This window comes from Podarcis muralis, chromosome 16 (genome assembly GCF_964188315.1).
Source record: "Podarcis muralis chromosome 16, rPodMur119.hap1.1, whole genome shotgun sequence".
NCBI lineage: Eukaryota > Metazoa > Chordata > Lepidosauria > Squamata > Lacertidae > Podarcis > Podarcis muralis.
Window position 1 is genome coordinate 26,632,388 of NC_135670.1, and position 22,645 is coordinate 26,655,032.

Sequence of the window (22,645 nt, forward strand, 5' to 3'; positions counted from 1 at the left end):
TCCATCCCTCCTTCCTTCTCTTCCTCCTCTGATGCTCCCTCATGTCTCTGCCTCCAGCGGCTCACACAGCTGTTTGTTGCAGCGGCCCTGGCTACAAGTTCTCCAGGCGAATGGTGCCTCTGGGGCCAGCCAGGGGTTCTTGGTTGCTGGGAGCTGAGGCAGCATTGGAGTAAGTAAGCAAGCAAGCAAGGATTTCTGAGGAAAGGAGAGAGAGGAGAAGGGGCTGAGGGAACCCTCCACAAGGGAGGGTGTCCATAAAAGGGGGTGAGGGGCTGCCAGCTCTGCAGGTGAAGGGTGACATAACTGGGCACCTGAGCCCCACAGGGGAGCCACAGAAAGATGTAGTTGGTCAAGGGGCCCTTGTATTTACAGGACTGCCTCTCCTGGCATGCCCCACAGAGGACCTTAAGGTCAATGAATAATCATAGTTTAGAGGTCCCAGGCCCTAAGGAAGTCAGATTATCCTCTACCAGGGCCAGGGCCTTCTCAGTAATGGTTCCAACCTGGTGGAATGCTCTGTCCCATGAGACCAGGGCCCTGCTGGATTTAACTTCCTTCTGCAGCGCCTGTAAGACAGAACTATTCTGCCTGGCTTTCAATTTGAACTTAGCCTGATCTTTTATTCCCCTTCCTTCCCTCCCCCTCCCCTTTTTATGAAGATTACCCGCTCTGGGATCCCACAGCTAATTCTCCCCTGGTCTCCTCGCTGGCCCAAATAGGACTAATTTAGCCCTGGTGATCATCTAATGTTTATTGGATGGATTTCCCCCCTAAATTGGTTTTTTATTTTATTGTTATTCATGTTTTATACCGTATTTTATGCTGTTTCTTTGTAGCATCAATTGTTTTAAATTTGTTGTTAGCCGCCCTGAACCTGGTTTTCTGAACCGGGAAGGGCGGGGTATAAATAAATTATTATTATTATTATTATTATTATTATTATTATTATTATTATTATTATTTATAAGGGAGCCACGGACGCAAACCTCTGGGTTTGAGTGAAAACTTCTGGGTTAAGGGAAGTGTGGGAGCAAGTCTGAGAAATGGCAAAAGCTCCCCTTTTGTGCAGATGCCAGGCTATCGTGTTGGGTCTGAATGCCTCAGCCTTCTCTTCGATGGAGATATCCATCTGCTAGAAGTCCGTCCCAAGCAGAATTGCAGAGACGTGGAATCCATTGTGGTTAATCATTTTCCCGGGAAAGCGTTCCTAATTACCCGGCATTAGCCTTAATCATTAATTGAAGGGAAACTGAGAGAGAGAGAGAGAAGAAGCTGCCCTTGCCCTTCCCTATCCTGGAGGCTAAAAGATGGAGAACAAGACACTTTGCGGATTAAAACGAGAGGGGAACTCCCCCACTGAATGAAGCCAGACAGGACAGTGCAGGCAAAGTGTTGCAAGCCAACTTGCCCTCACAGGAACGCTGGCTCTTAAAATGGTGACAACAGCTGCCTTGTAAAGAAGCAACTCTGTCTAGGTCAACCAAGGAACAATCGCCAAATGGGTGTTGGCAGGAGCTCTGCTTCCATTGCTTGTCCGCTGGGTGGTGAGGCTGTGAGAGGAAATAATAATAATAATAATAATTTATTATTTATTATTTATACCCCACCCATCTGGCTGGGTTTCCCCAGCCACTCTGGGCGGCTTCCCACACAATATTAAAATACAGCAATGCATCAAACATTAAAAGCTTCCCGAAACAGGGCTGCCTTCAGATGTCTTCTAAAAGTCTGGTAGTTGTTCTTCTCTTTGACATCTGGTGGGAGGGTGTTCCACAGGGTGGGGGCCACCACCAAGAAGGCCCTCTGCCTGGTTCCCTGTAACTTGGCTTCTCGCAGTGAGGGAACCGCCAGAAGGCCCTCGGCACTGGACCTCAGTGTCCAGGCAGAACGATGGGAGTGGAGATGCTCCTTCAGATATACTGGACCGAGGCCTGCAGGAGGCAAACTCCCAGGACCATTGGAGCTCCCGTAGTCCATTTGTATTCAGATGCAGGGCCTGCCCTGACAGACCGCTTGCGGCGCTCGAGCCACGCTGTCTCACAGTTGGGCTGGCCGCTGGCCCTGGTTGAGAGCTAGGCATTGAGTCTAATTCTGCCTCTGGGGATGTGAGGCTGAGGTCCAAAGGTGGTGCAAAAGCAACAGATCTATGCACATAAACTCAGATCTAGCTGCAATCATGTCTGATGTGTTGCTGGAATCCATGTGGGGAACTCCAGGCTCCAACCCACAAAAGTTTATGATATGTGTCATATGGAGCCGCAAGGGATTTTGCATACCCTCCAACATTTCTCCGATGAAAATAGGGACGGCCTATTCCATAATAAATAATAATAATAGTAGTAATAATTTTATTATTTATACTCTGCCCATCTGACTGGGTTCTCTCCAGCCACTCTGGGCGGATTCCAACATATATATAAGCATGAAACATTAAAAACATTAAACATGAAACATTAAAAAAACTTCCCTATACAGGGCTGTCTTCTAAAGGTTGTGCAGTTACTTATCTCCTTGGCTCAGGGGTCGCGTAACTCCATACCCTCCAATGAAAATAGGGACGTCCTAAGGAAAAGTGGGACATTTGGGGATCAAATCGGAAACCGGGACGGCTTCTGTATATCCAGGGTTGTCCCTGGAAAATGGGGGCACTAGAAGGGTCTGGTTTTGTTGCCCCATACCTAGGTGACTCCCAGCCCACCCTCCTCCCTCAGGCTAAAGGACATCTCTCCTTTCTGCTTCCAGATTGGTGCCTCTCTGTTTGCCAGCAACATTGGGAGCGGCCATTTTGTAGGCCTGGCCGGGACGGGGGCAGCCGCCGGGATCGCGATCGGAGGCTTCGAGTGGAACGTAAGTACCTTTGATTCTGTGGCTTTGGAAAATGGCAGTTACCAGTTTATTTTTGGGTCCTTCACATTTTTAACCCTTCTTGCCCGGGGATGTTTTTTTTCTTTTTCTTTTAAACCTGCTGATCAAAAGTGTTGCTCTTCAGGTGGGTGGGCAAGATAATCCTGTCACATTCCTGGATTCCATGTTTTTGAGCACATGCCATGCTGGCTTGGGGTGATGGGAGCTGTGATCCAACAACGCCTCAGGGGCCATGTCATCATCCCTGGTTTTTGGAGAAGCCAGATCAGGCCCTGATCAGGTGTGTGTGGCGTAACTAGGCTCCCCAGTGGCAAGATGTCTCCCTGCCAAGATGCACCCAACCTCAGTGGCAAAAAGATAACGCTCCATCTGTATCACTAGAGGCCCCAGTGATCTCTGTGGCTAGAAAAGATTTCCACTGGCTTTGGCTGCTACACCTGATGCCACCATTCCTGGACCAGGGTAGCCTGATCAGAGTGGTCCATGCATTGGAGACCTCAAGCCTTGCTTACTGTGATGCACTTTTTGTGGGGCTGATGTTGGCAATGAGGGCAGAATGTGACAGCCGAGCACCCAGAGGTGGACTTAGCACAGCGCGATTGGTTCTCCCGCACAGGGCACCGAGCCAAGAGGGCACCTCCCCACCTCCTTCCCAATGCCTAGTAAGTGTTTGCTTTGGAAGGGTCCTAAATTCCCCCACCCTCCTTCCTAAAGCCTGGTTGGTGCTTGCCCAGCTTTGGGAAGGAGACGGGAGGGTTCTAGGACCCTCCCAGAGCCTTCACACCTCCTTTCCAAAGCCCAGTGCCCCGCTTAACCAGCTTTGGGAAGGTGGCACGAGATCTGGGGTGTGTGTCAAGGTGCCGTATTAGCAAGGCCCACCCCTGCAAGCACCACACAGCTCATAGGAGAGAGCTACACTGGCTGCCAATTTGCTACAAAGTTCAAGATCCTTTGTTAGGACTTCATGAGCCCAAAGGACCTATGGACTGCCTGATTCCTTACTCCCCACTACAGTCACTGAGATCCTCTGAAGGGCACCGCTGGCAGTCCCCCAATCTTCCTGAGGTTCGGGTGGCCTTCACTAGGGACTGAGCCTTTAATGTGGCAGGGCCTGTCCTGTGGAACTCCTTGCCACGAGAAGTCATCTGGCTGGAGTCATTCTTGTTTTCCTTCAGGTTCCTTTTAAAAGTTCATTGCTCAGACAGGACTTTGGCCCATTACCACTCAGGTTTTATGGCTATGCTGCTGATGCTTTTCCTGCAAAAACCTTGTGTACCACTTTGCTACATTTCCTGTGTAAGCACAGTCTGTAAATACTTGGATAAACAAATGCATCAACAAAAACTTTCTGTGTGTTCCAGGCTCTGGTGATGGTGGTCATTCTGGGCTGGATGTTTGTCCCCATCTACATCAAGGCCGGAGTAAGTCCACAACGCGGGCGATCTGGCTTCCTCCTCCGCGGCTCCTGTGCTTGTCTTATTTTCTGTATATCATTGGGGGTGGGACGCCCAGGCTAAAGGAAGAGGGAAGGGGTTTGCAGGAGATCTGCCTGGCAGCACCCGGCATTCTCAGCAAAAGGAGCTCTCACTGGGCTGCTGGGTAATTATTGACAGGTCTCCTTTTGTGCGTTCATCCACACATCCCCAACTGCCACTGCTTCCTTTTCATGGGTAATGGCTTTGTGCCTAGTTCCTCATCTGGGATTTGCACCTACAGTTTCTAGGGCCCACCTTTGCCAGCTTCCATATTTACTGGGAGGCTGGGCCAGGCCTGGCCAGGCCACGTACCCCTGCCCCAGTGCTCTTCTGCTTCCTCTAGCTGCTCCAAACGCCTGACCTTTTCTTCCTCCTCCTTGCAGGTGGTGACAATGCCAGAGTACCTGCGGAAACGGTTTGGGGGGAAGCGCATTCAAATCTACCTTTCCGTCCTCTCTCTCTTCCTGTACATCTTCACTAAGATCTCAGTAAGTAGAACCATGGATCCAGCACCCTTTCCCTCGCCCAGACTATATTTTTACCTTTAAAGCTCTGTGTGCAAGGATGCTTTTGTTGTTGTCCTAGTGCTTTCCCCATGGAAAACTGCATTTCACAACTGAATCAGACGCAGGTGGCGCTGTGGGTTAAACCACAGAGCCTAGGGCTTGCTGATCAGAAGGTCAGTGGTTTGAATCCCCACGACGGGGTGAGCTCCCTTTGCTCGGTCCCTGCTCCTGCCAACCTAGCAGTTCCAAAGCACGTCAAGTGCAAGTAGATAAATAGGTACCACTCTGGCAGGAAGGAAAACGGTGTTTCCATGCGCTGCTCTGGTTCGCCAGAAGCGGCTTAGTCATGCTGGCCACATGACCCGGAAGCTGTACGCTGGCTCCCTCAGCCAATAAAGCGAGATGAGCGCCGCAACCCCAGAGTCGTCCGCGACTGGACCTAATGGTCAGGGGTCCCTTTGCCTTTACCAGAGCAAACAGTCATTGTGTTTTCTATGGATTGCATTTGTTTCAATTCAGAAGTAAAATGAGGGTTTTTCCAGGGAAAGTGCCAGGAAAAAACCACACTGGGACACAAAGCTTTAAAGCACGGACCTGTGTCTGGAAAGTGTGGTGCAAAAGGAAGTGGGTGAGCCCTAGGTGTGAAGGGAAAACAACATATACATCATATAATGTTAAACACACACCCGTTTCTGCTTCTGGTTGCCCTATAAGCTCCCCATTGGAAGATCGGCTCTAGGGCATGTCTGATGTTTTGGACTACAAATCCCACCAGCCCCTGCTCTCATAGTTGTATGGACTGGGGCTGTTGGGATCTGTAGTCCAAAAGCTTCTTGAAGGCACCAGGCTGGGACAGGCTGCTGTGAAGCCAGAAGAGTCACATCATGGGAAATAACATATCAAGAGCTAAAAACCTGACGGCATCTCTTCCTGCTTGCTGTATGAAGCGTTATTCAGCCTGCACACATTAAAAACCCATTTAAAGCTCATGTCCCGTCCCCCACAAGTCCTGGGAACCGTTCTTTGTTAAGGCTTCTGAGAACTGTAGCTCCATGAGGGGCAAGCTACAGTCTCCAGGATTCTTTGGGGGGAAGCTTTATGCTTTAAATGTATGGCATGTCTGCAGCCTCAATAGGAAAGAGGGGCTTTTTGGGATTTCACAGCCCACCAGACTGGAGGCCACAGGGGACTTTCCTTCAATCCTGCCCCCTCTTTTGCAGCTGCTGCCTGGTGGGGTGGGGGCAACCGCTGGCCAGTTCTTTCGCCGCAGTTGCCATGCAAGGCTACTCTTTGCCCTCATGGGCAACAGCTGAGAGATAATGGTACAAATTAGCCCGAAAGGCCAGGCCTTTTGCCCTCCGTCTCCACCAAGGCGGCAATAATCCATCTCTATCAGGGTTACTAATTAATCTGTAATGGGGCAGGGAAAAGGTCTGCAGCAACCTGCCCCCCCCCCACCCCGCCTTTCCTTGCACTTCAGCACCAGTGGCAATCTTGGCATCCTGGGACAGAAATGAACCGCTTTCTTTTAAAGTAGAAACTCATTGCAGAACCATTACTCAAGTTCTGTTTTAGAAGTTATAATTTGTCTAACATACAGTGTTCAAAGGATTATAGTGATTGTCCTTGCACACCACAACCTGGTACGGTAGGTCTGTCTTATTATGATTTCCACTCATACTGCAGATGGCGAAACAGAGGCTGAGAGAGGGAGAGTGACTTGCCTAAAGCCATTTTGAGAGTTCATGGAAGACATGGCCTAGGAGCTGGGAACGTCTCCCTAACCCTTGTTTTTCAGCTTCAGCTCTCTCCTCCATCTGCAGTCGGCAGCAATAATACCGACCTACCTTGCAAGGTCATTGTAAGGGTGATGGGTGGTAGAATATGTGTCAACCCACAAGCAAGTCCCACTGAGTCCAATGAGGGCTTACTCCCAAGTAAAGCAGCCTGATCAGAGAGCACGTGAATGTCGGAGCTGCTTGCTGGTGGCATCAACGTGACCTTGCCGGCAGCCACTGTTTCCACTTGATTAGCACGTGGCTCTGAGGAGGTGATTCCTGCCTAAGGTGAAGTTAAGTAGTCGGGGAGAGGCGATAAAGCCGTAATGGGGGCCGTAAAAAACACTTAATGAAGATATCAGACGCAGCCAGTTGAGCTGAATCTCCAGCGGGAAAGCCTTGGGGAGCCGCCTTCTTAAAGAGCTTCAATAATTAACAGCCTGCAGGATAGTTTTTATAGTTTATGTAAGATGCGGAAGCGACAGGCATCTCTTGTGCCTTAGGGTCATAAATGATCACTTGGTTTTGAGGAGGAACCCTTTCCCAGGCAGGAAACGGATAAGGCTTTGAGGCTAGAGGCAGAAAACTGAAACATTGCCATGTGTTTGCCATGCTGGTTAATGTGGGGCCTGGCTTTGGGTGTTTCCAGGGCTGGGCGTTCATACCATCACTGCCAGGTGACCCCCTAAAGCCCAGATTCCTAGCTTTCATTTCTTTATTTTGAACTGCTCACTCCTATCCGACATTTTGCAACCGAAATGATTCATCTCTTGTCACTTTGACTATGTGACACCTCTCCTCAAGTCCACACCTGACATTCTTTGATTGATAAGATAGATTTTATTAAAATGTCCCCATGCTGCTGACTTTCTCTCTGCCCCTGGATCCACCCTTTCTCTCTTCTGAGTATAAATACTCAACATCAGGGGTGGATCTTCACATGGGGGGGGGGGAGGGGAGGGGAGGGGACACTAAATAAGTCAGAAATTAAATTGTTATAACAAAAGGAAAAAAACACTATGGAAAATCACTTGGATTTTTTTCTCTCTCTTGTGCCAACTGGTGTTGCATGTTTATAACACATTCAAAATGCTGTTTCTTGACTAATGTAGCTGAGTCCCAGGTTACAGTGGTACCTCGCAAGACGAATGCCTCGCAAGACAAAAAACTCGCTAGACGAAAGGGTTTTTTGTTTTTTGAGCTGCTTCGCAAGACGATTTTCCCTATGGGCTTGCTTCGCAAGACGGACACGTCTTGCAAGTTTGTTTCCTTTTTCTTAACACCGTTAATACAGTTGCGACTTGACTTCGAGGAGCAACTCATAGAGCGCGGTGTGGTAGCCTTTTTTGAGGTTTTTAAAGACTTTGGTGATTTTTGAAGCTTTTCCAAAACTTTTCCGACACCGTGCTTCGCAAGACGAAAAAAATCGCAAGACGACAAAACTCGCAGAACGAATTAATTTCGTCTTGCGAGGCACCACTGTATGTTGATGCTAGTAGGCAACCAGCAGGTAATAGGGATTGCAGGACTGTAGCTCATGGTAATCCACTTCCAGGTGAGAAGGAGGTTCCACAAACTCTCTGTGTTTGTTGGTGAAACTCCTGGCCCTGTGTGCATAGTTAAACTATGGAACTCATTCCTACAGGAGGCAGTGATGGCCACCAACTTAGATGGCTTTAAGAGAATGCGACAAATTCATGGAGGAGAGAGCTGTCGATGGCCACTGGCCTTGATGGCTGTGTTCTGGATCCTTGTGGGTGCATGGTTACCCATTACCACCACTGCTTAGAAACGCTGCTCCTCCTGTTCTGTTTCAGGCAGATATATTTTCTGGTGCGATCTTCATCAAGGAAGCCATGGGGCTGAATATTTACGTGGCCATCATTATCCTGCTCACCATTACAGCCCTTTATACCATCACGGGTGAGTCTTTGGGTTCAGAGGGTCTCCCTGCTTCCCTGTCCATTAAAGATCATAAGCTGTTGAAGTTGCAAATCCCATCCCAGGTGGGATTTGTGTCTGTGTGTGTGTGGTTTGGGAGCTGCACGGCCAGGGGAAAAACAATGCTATCCAGGGTTGTAAAGACTGCAGAGAGAATAATTGGGTGCACTCTTCCCACCTTAGATCAAATCTATGCCGCCAGGTGCCATAAGAAAGCGGCAGAGATAGCGCAGGATAGTACGCACCCACGAAATGATCTCTTTCAGCTTCTGCCTTCTGGAAGAAGGTCTAGGGTTATAAAGGCCAGGACTAGCCGCCTGAGAAACAGTTTCTACGCAAATGCAATTCTGGTTCTAAACGCAGCATAAGGAGTCTCTATAGTATAGTGTATTTTAAAATGGGGTTTTAGAGTTTTTAGGGGTTTTTGAATGTTTTATGTAGTTTTGTTGTAGTTTTGTGGTAGTTTTATGTAGTTTTTATGTAGTTTTATGTAGTTTTTCAATTTCATTGTTCTACATGGGACAATGACAATAAAGATATTGTATATCATATATCGTAGGGAGAGAGAAAGGCTGCCTCTAGCCTTGAGTCACATGTGACCATCTCCCTGTGTGTCTTGAGCCCGAGAGAGAGAGAGAGAGAGAGAGAGAGAGAGGTGTATTCTCTTGCCAAAGCAAGATGAGAAAAGCCTTAGCTTTGGCAAATAGGTAAAGGCAGTGATGCTGGGGAAGGGTTCCTCTCCCTCAAAGGAATCAGGAGATGTTCTCCTCCTCACACTGCCCTATTGCTCTTTCTACCCTTTTGGCTCTTAGGAGGACTTGCGGCCGTCATCTACACGGACACATTGCAAACTTTAATCATGCTGGTGGGCTCCATTATCCTGACCGTCTTTGGTAAGCAGACAACACAAAGGAAAGGTTGAATGTGTCACTGAAAAGTCTACTCCGTATTGATCCAGAGTAGATTCCGGTGTATAGTTAGCAGAGTAAAAACTTAAACACGTTGCAGGATTCCCAAAAAATAGACCAGAGGCAATTGTATTTCATCCAGCAGAGCTTTACTGCTACGGAAGGCAAATGAGCATAACTGGTCACAAATCCAATACATTCAGAATTGGCACTGTCCATAAGAAATCCAGTTGCAGCAGACTTAACTTAAACTTGCAATAGCTTATAATAAGTCTAAACCTTAACACTATATACAGAACACCACACCCAGAAGGGAAAGAGATAGAAAGAGAAATTGAAACCCAGGCTCATTCTGGCCTCTTATTATATAGTCAGCATGACCTTGAGAGAAGAGATAAAAGAACCAGTTTAAATCAGCCATACTCAGCTTCTCTGAAGGAATAACCCAAACATCATGAAACTTATTTCACACAGAGAAGCTTCCCTCTTGAATTAAGTAGAATAGGAAAGATCTCTACACATCAGATCAATACTTTCTGTACTAAGAAATGCAAACTGACAGAAGCATCACCTGCCGGAGCCACCATTATTGTGCTGTGTGCGCTCGTGAGCAGTTAAACAAACCCCTCATCAGATGCTACAAGAAATTCCAGGTGACACAGCCTGGCTGTAACTCAGATGAGTGCCCTGCCTTAAATGAAAGGAGACCATTCGGTACTCGCCTTTAAAAGGGTTTTCTCACGCATATGGGAGCTGATGGCAGGAATGGGCATTCAGACCCCACCTAGTGGTCACAGGCAAAATTGCACACAAAACAAATCCCTTATAAAGCTTCTGAATTCAGTTTGGAATTCAGTTTTCATTATGACAAGCCGAAGAAGTAGTGCCGGATTAAACCCTGTGGTGTATAGTTAGCAGACTAACCAAACAATAGACCAGAGGCAATTATATTTCATCCAGCTTTACTGCTACTGACTAGGCAGTCAAAATCTCAGGGACACCACCCCACAACTCAAATTATCTCCTTATAGGTTTCTAATTTTAGTAAAGGTAAAGGGACCCCTGACCATTAGGTCCAGTTGTGACCGACTCTGGGGTTGCGGCGCTCATCTCGCTTTATTGGCCGAGGGAGCCGGCGTATAGCTTCCGGGTCATGTGGCCAGCATGACTAAGCTGCTTCTGCGAACCAGAGCAGCGCACGGAAATGCCGTTTACCTTCCTGCTGGAGTGGTACCTATTTATCTACTTGCACTTTGATGTGCTTTTGAACTGCTAGGTTGGCAGGAGCTGGGACCGAGCAACAGGAGCTCACCCCGTCGCGGGGATTTGAACCACCAACTTTCTGATTGGCAAGTCCTAGGCTCTGTGGTTTAACCAGTTTCGTTACACAATATTATTTTGATCGATTGTCGCAGGGCCCCTAAAAGGTGTGGGGCCCATAGGTCGGTGCCTACTCTGCCTGTTTGGTAATCTGGCACTGCGAAAGGGGACAGGACCAACAACACAAAGGTAACCCATTAAGAAGTAAGAGACTCTCTGCAGCTTGACAAACAGACATGCTCAGAAAAAGGTATATAGGCAGCATCAAAAATAAGCCATGGTGGGCCCTTACCATCAGCCCCTATATGCCTGGGAAATCCCTTTTACAGGTGAGTTCCAAACAATCTTTCCCCCAGGCATATGGAGCTGGTGGCAACACCAGGGCTTACCAAAGCTCACTGAGCCACGAAAGGTGGGCTCTGAAAAACTAAACAGGTGAACAGAAATAAAATCAGCCTGGAAACAAAGTAGGAGAGAAGTAGAGACCCTGAGAGAGTAACAGAAAGCACGACTTTTGGTACAGGCAAAGCACAGAAACTGAATTCCAAAGGAGGGAGGGGCTTGACAGGTGATTGATTTTGCTTGCAGTTTTACCTGTGACCACTAGGTGGAGGCTGAACATCCATTCTTGCCATGAGTTCTATATGCCGGCTGGGGAGGGAATGCAGGTTACTTATCTGTGAACTTGAGAGAGTTCATCCCTCCGCCCTTCAGCTTCCCTGTGACAATCAATTCAACAAGTGAAAATTCAAGTGGAGATTTATCATCAAGCGCATACAGCACAGAAACACCACAGTCACCATGAGGACTGGCGGTTTCCTTTTCTCAGTGGCAGCTGAGAATCTCTCAATGCCAGATCCACTATTTCTTACCCCCTGGAAACCAGCTGCGAATGTCTGGGGGGAGGGAGACCACATGCACCATGAAAGCAGCCCAGCCTCCCCTGAACTGGGATGTGGATGTCTCTGTGCCTGCCTGGCATACATATATGTGAGTGAACTGGTACCTTACAAGGACTGTCAACTTTCCCCAGCGTTTGAAGAAGTTGGAGGATATGAGGAATTCGTGCACAAGTACATGAATGCGATCCCGCAGGTTGGAAATTCCAGTATCCCCGAAAAATGCTACACACCCCGTCCAGATTCGTTCCAGATATTCCGGGATCCCATCAACGGTGATTTGCCATGGCCGGGACTCATCTTTGGCCTGAGCATCCTGGGCCTCTGGTACTGGTGCACAGATCAGGTATGGTGGAGATGAGTCTTGGGTCCTCAGGTCCACTCTGAAGGGGAGGGGTGATGGTGGCGCCTAGTTCCTGCTCCGATTCTGTCTGCGGAGGATATTTCTGCAGCAACGTGTGGTCAGCACTTCCCTCCAGCACTTCCCAGAGAAGAGGGAGACAGTATAGATTTAGAACAGCGGTTTGCAGAAGGTCACAGTTCAGAGGCTGCAGAGGGGAGAAGCTGGGGAATATTGGGAGACAAGCAGGAAAAAGAAGCACCAGGGGAGAGACAGCTGACAGTGTCTTTAGAAAGCATCCCAGACCCCCCCATCTCCCGGGATCTGGCGGGCATTGAAAGGAAGAGAACAGAAAGCTCAGGGGCAGAAAGTACAGATCAGCCAACACAGGGATGATGTAGAGTAGGAGAGACAGAGGGGATGGGGCTTTACTTGGAGCAACACCATTATCCAAGAGAGACGACATTTCTACGTCTCTCTCTGTGAATATTGAATAAAAGACATTGGTAAGAGCTTCTTGTCTTTCTGTTACTGGCGGACTGCCGTGAGGGAGGGGGATCGGATTCCCTGAAGCATGACACGTGTAGCGCTTTGTTTTCCATTGTTTTCCATTTGATTTCAGATGCGGAAATGCTAACTAGTAGTGAACAGAACTCATAGGCAATGGTGTAACATAACGAGAGGGGTGCCAGAGGGGCCGTGGCCCTGGGCACAGATTTTTGAGGGTGTGTGAAGTAGGCACCCCGACACAGGTGCCCACAGCCCAGCCCAGCCCATCCCTCCTCTTCCGGCGTCAGAGGCACCAATGCTCGCAAAGAGGAGCACACTAAAGGGTGTGTTTAAAATATTCACGTCTAAGTTGCTTCCAAAGTTTGCTACTTCCCTTAGCATAGAAAGAAACCACGTGTTTGGTAAGTAGGGTTCACATGGTGGAAAAGAACAAAACGTTTAGTAGCCCTTTCTTCCAAGGTGAGGGGCTGTGACCTAGCTAAGCCTAGCAGGACAGCTTATTCTATGGTCTTAACCCCTTCATGCATTAATTAGAGTTAAGCATGTTGGTTATATGAGCCTGGATATATCCCGCAGGCTGAACTGGGACCTTCTGCAAAGCAGATGCTCTACTTCTGAGCAGAAGTCCTCCTCTGAAGTAAAAATTCACCACACAAGCAACCGATAAGCCCACCCCACCCCAAGGAGCCTGCTCTGAAGTCAAGACTAGCCTGATTGGCTGCTCACTTTCCTCTCCATTCCTCTCTGGTAGGTCATTGTCCAGCGATGCCTCTCAGGCAAGAACATGTCCCATGTCAAGGCTGGCTGCATCATGTGTGGTTACCTGAAGCTGATGCCCATGTTCCTGATTGTCATGCCAGGCATGATCAGTCGAATTTTGTACACAGGTGAGATGAGACCTCCAGCCTCGTCCTCTCGTCTCCATCCGTGGCAGAGTCCATTCAGAGTGTGGCTCTTCCATCCATCCCCTCAAAGGGTGGTACCCACTGGGAATCCTGTTCATCTCTAGGATGGCGCACTCAGGATATCTCAGCCCACCCCACCCCCCCCAAGTAAGGTGCCTCTGTTTTTCTCTTTCCCGCAGATACGGTGGCTTGTGTCGTTCCTGACACATGTATTGCAGCATGTGGGACGCCAGTTGGCTGTTCAAACATCGCCTACCCAAGGATGGTGGTCAAACTGATGCCGAACGGTGAGATGCTTCACTTTTCACTTGTGCTCTGGCTGTTAGGAGGGGGCTGAGAAGTGGTGGACTGGAGGAAAAAGCCCAACAAGGCAGCAAAGCACAGGTGCAGGGTGGGTAATGACGCCTGCATCGTTCTGTAAGAATTCATCTGCATGGCTTTGGCTGCTGGGGGTTGCGTTTCCACAGGGTCAGGGCAAACAAGACTGTCAGGGCAAGAGTGGAGAAAGTGAGGGTGATTTAGGAAAGGTGGGGGCAAGCACTGCCCGCCTTCGTGACTTAACTAAGCTAGAGCAATGAGCATCCCAGCCAATAAAGCAGCTGGAGAAGTGCTGGGCTGAGTGCTGGGAGAGTCAAGCAGAACCCTGGAAAGGCAAGAGCCAGAACAGATCAGAGAGGTGCTTTGTTCTCCCCCCCCCCAAAAAAAATAACTTTTATTCAAAATTAAAACAAAACATATCATCCAGAAACATATCATCCTTATTCCCCCCCCCATTTTTCCTCCCTCCCACACAACCCCCCCCCGACTTCCCTCAGTTCCAGTCTTTGATTTCTCTAAAAATGCTGTTTTCTGCATGTGACACAGTTGTATAAATCCTCAAACTATTTAGCTGATTATTATCAATAAAAAGTTTGTGAATGTTTATTCAAAACCAGCCAAGGAGTCCAGTTCGCTTTGTTGTAACTTCAAATACTTTGTAAAGGGTTCCCATTCATCTTTAAAGTCACAGTTATCCTTGTCCCGTAGCTTGTATGTCAGTTTTGCCAGTTCTGCATAGTCCATCATTTTTTCTTGCCATGATTCTTTAGTTGGGGTTTCTTCAGTCTTCTTCTATCCTTGTGCTACCAGAACTCTCGCGGCCGTTGTCGCATACATGAAGATGTTTTTCAGCTTTTTTGGCAGATCTTTTCCTACAATCCCTAATAAAAATGCTTCGGGTTTTTAAACAAATGTTAAATGGAACATTTTCTTCAATTCGTTGTATATCATTTCCCAAATTTTTAAAATTACCTTACAATCCCACCACATATGATAAAATGTCCCCTCCCTTTCCTTACACTTCCAACAGATATTTGAACTAGTTTTGTACATTTTCCCTAACTGCACTGGTGTTGTGTACCATCTGTAGATCAGAGAGGTGCTTTGGCAGCAGCAGCATATAACTGGAAAGCACCGCACTCCTTGGCTCCGCCCTCCATCCGCTAACCTCTCCAGTTACCTGTGGAAGTAGTGGCTGCAGAACATGCCACCCAGGAGCTGGCAGTCCAGGGGTGCCAAGCAGTAGCATGATTTCTGTGCCCCCTTGGGCGGGAGGGGATACTGTTTCTCCAACCCCTAGGTATGCCTTTGCCACTTACCCGGGAGCAGAGATTGGGGTCTCAAACTTCAGCGGGGCTCTGTTTGATGCCCAATTTGGCTCCCACCGCCTCTCACGCTCCGTTCTAAAACACAGTTGTGGCGCCCCCTACAGTGCCCCCGAGGCTGTGCCCAGTGCTAGTGGAGTAGGGGCACAGGGACAGTTGTCCTGGCACAACATTGTTAGGGGGCAAAAAAACCTGACACCCAGTGCTGCCTCGATACAGCTACATGCTTCCATAACTGAAAACAGCTTCTCCATGCAAACCCGGAAGTGACTTCTCCAGACAAAGAAACGACTCTTCTTTTCTTATCTCTGTGGCTGCAATCACCTGGGTGATGCAGACGCCATCCGTTTCCCTCCCTCCAATGTGGCCCGGGGTCCTGGCAACCCATGTTACACCACTGCCCAATGCGACTGGTTGTGCTCCCCTAAAGCCACCTCTGACTTGCCCCCCTGCTTCTCTCTCTCTTGTGTTTCAGGATTGCGAGGCCTGATGCTGTCCGTCATGCTGGCGTCTCTGATGAGCTCCCTCACCTCTATCTTCAACAGTGCCAGCACGCTCTTCACCATGGACATCTACACTAAAATACGTCCGGAAGCGAAAGAGCAGGAGCTCATGATAGTGGGCAGGTGATGATGACAAGTAGGAATGACTATTATGTGCTCACAGCTCTTTGCAAATTGAAACTTTGCCTGGGACCTGTGAGACCACCAAGGGGAACCTCACCCAGCCTTCCACCTGACCTGGAGGTTTTGAACTACAACTCCCATGAGCCCCCTTTTCATACGACCATGCTAGCCGGGGCTGGTGGGAGTCATAGTCTGAAACAGCTGCAAGGTGCACCAAATTGGGGAAGGTTGGCCTCATCTGATGGACAACCCAGGCCCCAGCCTCATTACCCAGATAGATAGTGTTCATTGGGGCTGGCTCCCAAGAAAAGTGGTGCCTGCGGCTGCAGCCTTAGTCTGGTTCCTGCCCTCTATCTGAAGACTCACAACCTAAGGATTTAAAGATTTTTACAGGATGCCCAGCTTCTCTTTCCATAGACATAGCATCTGATTTGACGAAGAGTTCTGGAGGACGAGTTTGCTCGCTGCTTGGTGACATTTTTGTTGACCCTCCATGCAACGCTTGGGTCAGCACCCAGGGCCAGGTTCAATGTCTAACTAACAGCAGTGAATCACCAAGAGGTTAACCATACAGGGTGCAGTACGCAAGTAGATTTGAATCTCAAATGGCCCACCTTCTCCCAAGGATCTGTCCAACAGCTGCTTGGCAGCAGAACAGACTTCATCGGCAGGTTTTTAAACAGGGATCGGATGGCTGTCTGCCAGGGATTCTTGGTCCCTTCCAACTCTACAGTTCTAGGATTCTATGGCAAGGAGGCAGAAGTGGTCCAGGCACCCTTCTGTTCATTAACATATTCCAGGAGTGACAATACGGCAAATTGTTTGTTTGTTTATTTCATTTGCATCCCATCTTTTTCTCCAAGGATCTCAGGGTGGCATACATGGTTCTCCCCATCCTCATTTAATCCTCACAATAAGTCATACACAGTGAGCTTCATGGTTAAGCAGGGATTCAAACCCTGGTCTCTTCCAGGTCCTGGTCTGGCACTCTAACCACTATGCAGCATTGCCTCTCAACCATAGATATAGAGTGCAACTCTCTCCAACTGGCCAACAAGCTTGGCTTGCTGAGTTCGGACACAGTATTTTCTCTGCACTTTCTGCTTCTGCCACTTGGTGGGGTGCATTCTTTTCTCCACACATTTACATTTTTTAAAAAATGGTTTTGCCTTACTGTGGCTTTTGGTTTTTTCTCTCTCTATAGGACCAATAGGGCAACTTAAGATTTTTCTTTGCTATGTGACACCTGTGGTGCTGAGGTGCCCCCCTGTGGACATTTGGACTTATTGCACATGTAGCATCCTGATAGCCTGAATGCCAAGTCCTTCTCTCCAACAGAGCAGCCTCAGCTGACCAGGCGCCCTCCAACTATGTTGGACTACAACTCCCATCAGCCTCAGTGTTATATGACCCTGCTGGCTCTGACTGATGGGTGTTGTAGTCCAAAACAGCTGGAGGTTATTAGGTAATAGGGAAGGTTGAGATTTGACCACTCCCTGCCTATTTAAATTAATTCCCTTTATAACAGCTTAGTTGCCACCTAGACAAAATGGAAGGAACAGATGCTAGCTGTGCCATTTAATGGATCATGCTGTTTGCTAAAATATGGGATTAGTTTTTGCATTTGAACACTCGCTTAGGGATGTGATATGAATGAACCCAGCATTTGCTCAATGAATTACTGTAATTGCCACTACAGTGGATGCTCGGGTTGCGAACGTGATCTATGCAGGATGCACATTCTCAACCCGCAGTGTTTGCAACCCACAGTGGTGCATCTGCGCACTCGCAGGTTGCAATTCGGCGCTTCTGTGCATTTAGCGATTTAGCGCTTCTGTGCATGCACAAGTGCCGAAACCCGGAAGTAACCCATTCCGGTACTTCCAGGTTTCGGCGGTCCATAACCCAAAAAAACGCCACCTGAAGCGTCTGTAACCCGAGGTATGACTGTATACTGTTTTTCATGTGCAACAATAATAAAATGGTTGACAATGTACAAATAAAAACCAACAGTCAAAACCTCACCATGCTCAGGTGTGTCCAGGACCAGCGCTGGGGGCCAAGGTGGACAGGTGAGGCTTCAACTGTCAGCAAAAGCTGGAATGAGCAGGGCAATGGGAAAGACGTTCTGTTGTGCTTTGCTCTCAACCTGAGTCGGTTGGAAAGTGGCGGATGTGATTACAGTATCGCAGAATTGTAGAGTAGGGACTCCAAGAGTCATCTAGTCCAACCCCCTGCAATGCAGGAATTACAGCTAAAAAAAATCCATGACAGATGGCCATCCAACCTCTGTTTCAAAACCTCCAAAGAAAGAGAGTCCACCACCTTCTGAGGGAGTCCATTCCACTATCAAACAGCTCTCACTGTCCAAAAGTTCTTCCTAACATTTAGCTGGAATCTCCTTTCTTGTAACTTGAATCCGTTGGTTTCCTGGAGCAGCAGGAAATAAGCTTGCTCCATATTCCATGTGACAGCCCTTCAGCTATTTGAAGGTGGCTATCCTATCACCTCTCAGTCTCTTCTTTTCTAAACATACCTGGCTCCCTCAACCATTCCTCATAAGGCTTGGTTTCCAGGCCCTTGATCATCTCTGTCACTCTGCTCTGCCTGGGTTCCATCTTGTCGATCTCCTTCTTACACTGTGGCGCCTAGAACTGGACACAGTGCAGTAAGCCCACAACTTATGCAGGCGTTCTATTCCGGAAAGAACACCTAAAGCAAAAATCGCATATAGTCAAAATGCATTGGGTTCAGTGGCGGGTGGGAATGCCAAATTCATTTTTCCTGGAACCCCACCCCCTTAAAAAAAATTATTTTGCCACACACGTAAAGCTTGATGCACACAAATGTGCATTAAGTTACAGGCTCACTATACTCTTGATGGGGTCTGACCAAGGCAGAATAGAGTCCCTTGATCTGGACGCTGTGCTTTTGTTGATGTCTCAGTTGGAGGGGAAGAAGTCTCTGCCTACATCTTTAGGGTTTTTGAATGCTGGCATGGTAGAGAGCTGTGATTAACATCTCCCTTCTGTTTCCAGGCTGTTCATGCTAATCTTGATTGCGGTCAGCATCGCCTGGGTCCCAATAGTGCAGTCGGCTCAAAACGGGCAGCTTTTTGACTACATTCAGTCCATCACCAGCTACTTGGGGCCCCCCATCGCAGCCGTCTTTTTCCTTGCCATTTTCTTCAAGAGGGTCAATGAACAGGTAAGCTGGGGGGAGGGGTAGCACTCCCAGCAAGGCCTGGGAAGAGCAACTGCTGGGCTTGACCTCAATTCTCTGAGCGTCTGGGCAACTGCAGGAGGGGTGTGCATGAGCAAAGGGCTATTGATGGCTACTAGCTGCAATAGTGATGCTCTACCTCCATGGTAAAGGTAGAGGGACCCCTGACCATTAGGTCCAGTCGTGGGCGACTCTGGGGTTAAAAGTCAATCCTTTATTAGGCATAGCAAACCACACATTATCAAACAAACACCGTATACAAATTGTGCAAAATACGAATTCAGCATAAGAAGGTTTGTCCCAGTTAGATCTTTAACTCCAGAGAAAATCAATTTGCATAAATAATACAATATAACACTACCACATCACCGATCAATTAAGAACCACCAAATCTCTTTATAATGGCCCAGTCTTTCGACATGGACAGCACTCAAAAATTCAAAGTAATTTGATCATTCCTGTCCAAGGGCAGGTCCTGAACTGTTGGTGGCATAGAATTGAGCCTGTTAAGTTGTAAGGCCTCTAATAATTGTCTTCTGGCATAAATGCCAAAATCACAAGAAAAGAAAATATACTCCAAAGTATCAGGTTCTTGTTTACCACATTTGCAGAGACGCTCTGCTTCTGGGAGAGCTAATATCTTCCTCTTACTATCATTGAGGGAAACTTATTAAATCTGGCTAATGACTCTGGGGTTACGGCGCTCATCTTGCTTTATTGGCCGAGGGAGCCGGCGTACAGCTTCCGGGTCACGTGGCCAGCATGACTAACCCACTTCTGGCAAACCAGAACAGCACACGGAAATGCTGTTTACCTTCCTGCTGGAACGGTACCTATTTATCTACTTGCACTTTGACGTGCTTTCGAACTGCTAGGTTGGCAGGAGCAGGGACCAAGCAACGGGAGCTCACCCTGTCGTGGGGAATTGAACCGCCGACCTTCTGATCGGCAAGTCCTAGGCTCTGTGGTTTAACCCACAATGCCACCAGCGTCCCCTGCCTCCATGGTAGGAGGTAGTAAATGCCTCTGATTTCCAGTTGCTAGAAACCACGGGGGGGGGGGGGAGTGCTCTTGTGCTCGGATCCTGCTTGCTGGCTTCCCAGAAAAGGCATCTGACTGGCTTGCGTGAGAGCAGGATGCTGGCTCTTCTGAAGGTTCTTATGTGTAAATAGAGGCAGCTCCAAGTGGGGCAGGAAGTGAGGACCACCTGTTAAGAGGGATGGAGCACTGTGCCTAGAAGCCATTGGGCTGAGTGCTGTTGCCCGTGGTGTGAGTCAGACTAAAGGGAAGAGGAGCAAGGCTGGATCCAAGCACCATTTCTGGAGCTGAGCTTTTTCTGCTGCTTCCTGCCAGGGGGCCTTCTGGGGCCTGATTCTGGGGCTGCTGATTGGACTGTCTCGAATGATCGCCGAGTTTGCCTATGGAACTGGCAGCTGCGCTCAGCCCAGCAACTGCCCGGATATCATCTGCAAAGTCCACTACCTCTACTTTGCCATCATCCTGTTCGTCATCTCGGTCATCATCATTTTGACTGTCTCATACCTGACCAAGCCCATTGATGACGTCCATGTAAGCCATTCTCTCCCTCTGTGCTTTGATCTTTCTCCTCACTTCTCCTCTGCCCCTTCCCACCTCTGGATGGTGCTGCAAACATGGCACGTGTGTCTTTCAAAAGGAAGAACATCTGTGGGACACAGCACTGTCTCAGAACCTGCTTTGAACACCAAGGCTTGGCTCTGCAGCATGCAAAGGGATGAAGGCAAATGCCTTTGTCCACACTCAGAGTTCTTCTGCCTTAACAGCTGTTGCATGCTTCCACCCTGGATCAGAAGGAGCGTGGCTACCAGACAGGCTGGACACACTGTTTTCCTTTTAGAAAGGAACCACAGATGGAAAGCCAGTGAAGGATGAGGCTAGGACCAAATCTTTGCTTAGTCAGTGAAGCTCCCCAGGGAATACAGTGGTGCCTCGCAAGACGAAATTAATTCGTTCCGCAAGTTTTTTCTTCTTGCGAGTTTTTCGTCTTGCGAAGCACGGTTTCCCATAGGAATGCATTGAAAATCAATCAATGCGTTCCTATGGAAACCGACTTCAGACCAGGTCCGGGGACAGTCTGTCCCCCGACCTCTTCTGAAGGCTGGGGGGGGGGGGGACAAGGGCTTTTCTTCCCACCCCCAGCATTTAAAAAAACCCTGGGACAGCGAAGACTTCTCCGCTGTCCGGGGCGATCTTAAAATGCGGGCGGGCAGCAGCGAAGCCTCCGCTGCCGCCCGCCAGCATTTTAAAAAACCCGGGACAGCGGAGGACTTCTCCACTGTCCCGGGGCGATTTAAAAGCCCCCGGGAAGGCAGGCAGGGGGGAGCAAAGACTTTTGCTCCCCGCCGGCCTTCAGAAGAGGTCCTGGACCTCTTCTGAAGGCCGGCGGGAGGCGAAAGTCTATGCTCCCCCCGCCTGCCTTCAAAAGCTGTCCGGGATAGCGGAGAAACGAAGGCTGGCGGCGGGAGGAGGTCTCTCCGCCCCGCCGCCAGCCTTCAGAGGAGGTCCAAGGACAGTGGGGAAGACACGCTGCGCTTCCCCGCTGTCCCGGAGAATTCCCTATGGGCTTTCGTCTTGCGAAGGAAGCCCATAGGGAAATTCGTTTTGCGAAGCGCCTCCAAAATGGAAAACCCTTTCGTCTAGCGGGTTTTCCGTCTTGCGAGGCGTTCGTCTTGCGGGGCACCACTGTACCTATCTCTTTCTCTCAGCCTAGCCTACCTTGCAAGGATGTTCTGAAGGTATATGAGAGAAGTGCAGGGCCCAGGCAGTAGTGGAGCTTCATGCTCCGGCACTGGGGTGTGGAGAGCAGGCGGGAGCAGGGCTGGCACGTGTCTTGGGGGCAGGGCTGGCACGCATCCAGGGGGCATGGCATGCCACCTGCAGGGGCGGGGCATGCTGCCTGCAGGGGCATGGCACCCAATGCGGGTGGGTGGGCAGCCGCAATGGCACCCTATCGGGATCACGCTGCTGGGGGCGGTGTGCTCCCCCCGCACTCCTCTTCCTCCACCAGTGGGCCCAGGCTAGTACTATGGAAATGCTGAATAATTATGTCTCATATGCTCTAGTCTATCTTTGTACAGTGGTACCTCGGGTTACATACGCTTCAGGTTACAGACTCCGCTAACCCAGAAATATTACCTTGGGTTAAGAACTTTGCTTCAGGATGAGAACAGAAATCGTGCTCCGGTGGCGCGGCAGCAGCGGGAGGCTCCATTAGCTAAAGTGGTGCTTTAGGTTAAGAACAATTTCAGGTTAAGAACGGACCTCCGGAACGAATTAAGTACGTAACCCGAGGTATCACTGTATTGTGCTAGATGACCCTCAGGGTCCCTTCCAGTTCTACAATGATATGAGCACAGAGTGGGGCAGAACAGTAGAAGGGCAATTCTAGACTTCCTGCCCCCCCCAGTTTTCTGCTTCCGAGCTGTGAGCTGCTACGGCCTCTCCAGTTACTTCCACCACACGGGACACCCTCTCCGCACCAGACCCTTTCCCTCGCCCATGATGGCCTCAGCCCCCTCTCCCCGGGTTCATCTCTGTCCCCCTGTTCTGTGCCCACGGCAGCTCTATCGCCTCTGCTGGAGCCTGCGAAACAGAAAGGAGAAACGCATCGACCTGGATGCCGAGGAGATGGAGGAAGAGCCGGTCTTCGAAGGAGAAGCTTGTAAGAA

The 22,645-nt window shown here is 49.1% G+C and overlaps 1 protein-coding gene across 1 annotated transcript in view; it reads left to right on the plus strand.

The window, feature by feature from the left end:
* The window catches only part of LOC114586546 (sodium/glucose cotransporter 1-like), a 39,003-nt gene that overhangs the window by 14,243 nt on the left and 2,115 nt on the right, over positions 1-22,645 (plus strand). The window contains exons 4-15 of the mRNA XM_028710154.2: positions 2,743-2,847; positions 4,227-4,286; positions 4,724-4,828; positions 8,442-8,547; positions 9,378-9,458; positions 11,827-12,038; positions 13,294-13,429; positions 13,627-13,734; positions 15,566-15,716; positions 18,755-18,923; positions 20,292-20,507; positions 22,539-22,638. Of these exons, the coding sequence (XP_028565987.2) occupies positions 2,743-2,847; positions 4,227-4,286; positions 4,724-4,828; positions 8,442-8,547; positions 9,378-9,458; positions 11,827-12,038; positions 13,294-13,429; positions 13,627-13,734; positions 15,566-15,716; positions 18,755-18,923; positions 20,292-20,507; positions 22,539-22,638 (1,549 nt within the window). The remainder of the gene's footprint in view (positions 1-2,742; positions 2,848-4,226; positions 4,287-4,723; positions 4,829-8,441; positions 8,548-9,377; positions 9,459-11,826; positions 12,039-13,293; positions 13,430-13,626; positions 13,735-15,565; positions 15,717-18,754; positions 18,924-20,291; positions 20,508-22,538; positions 22,639-22,645) is intronic.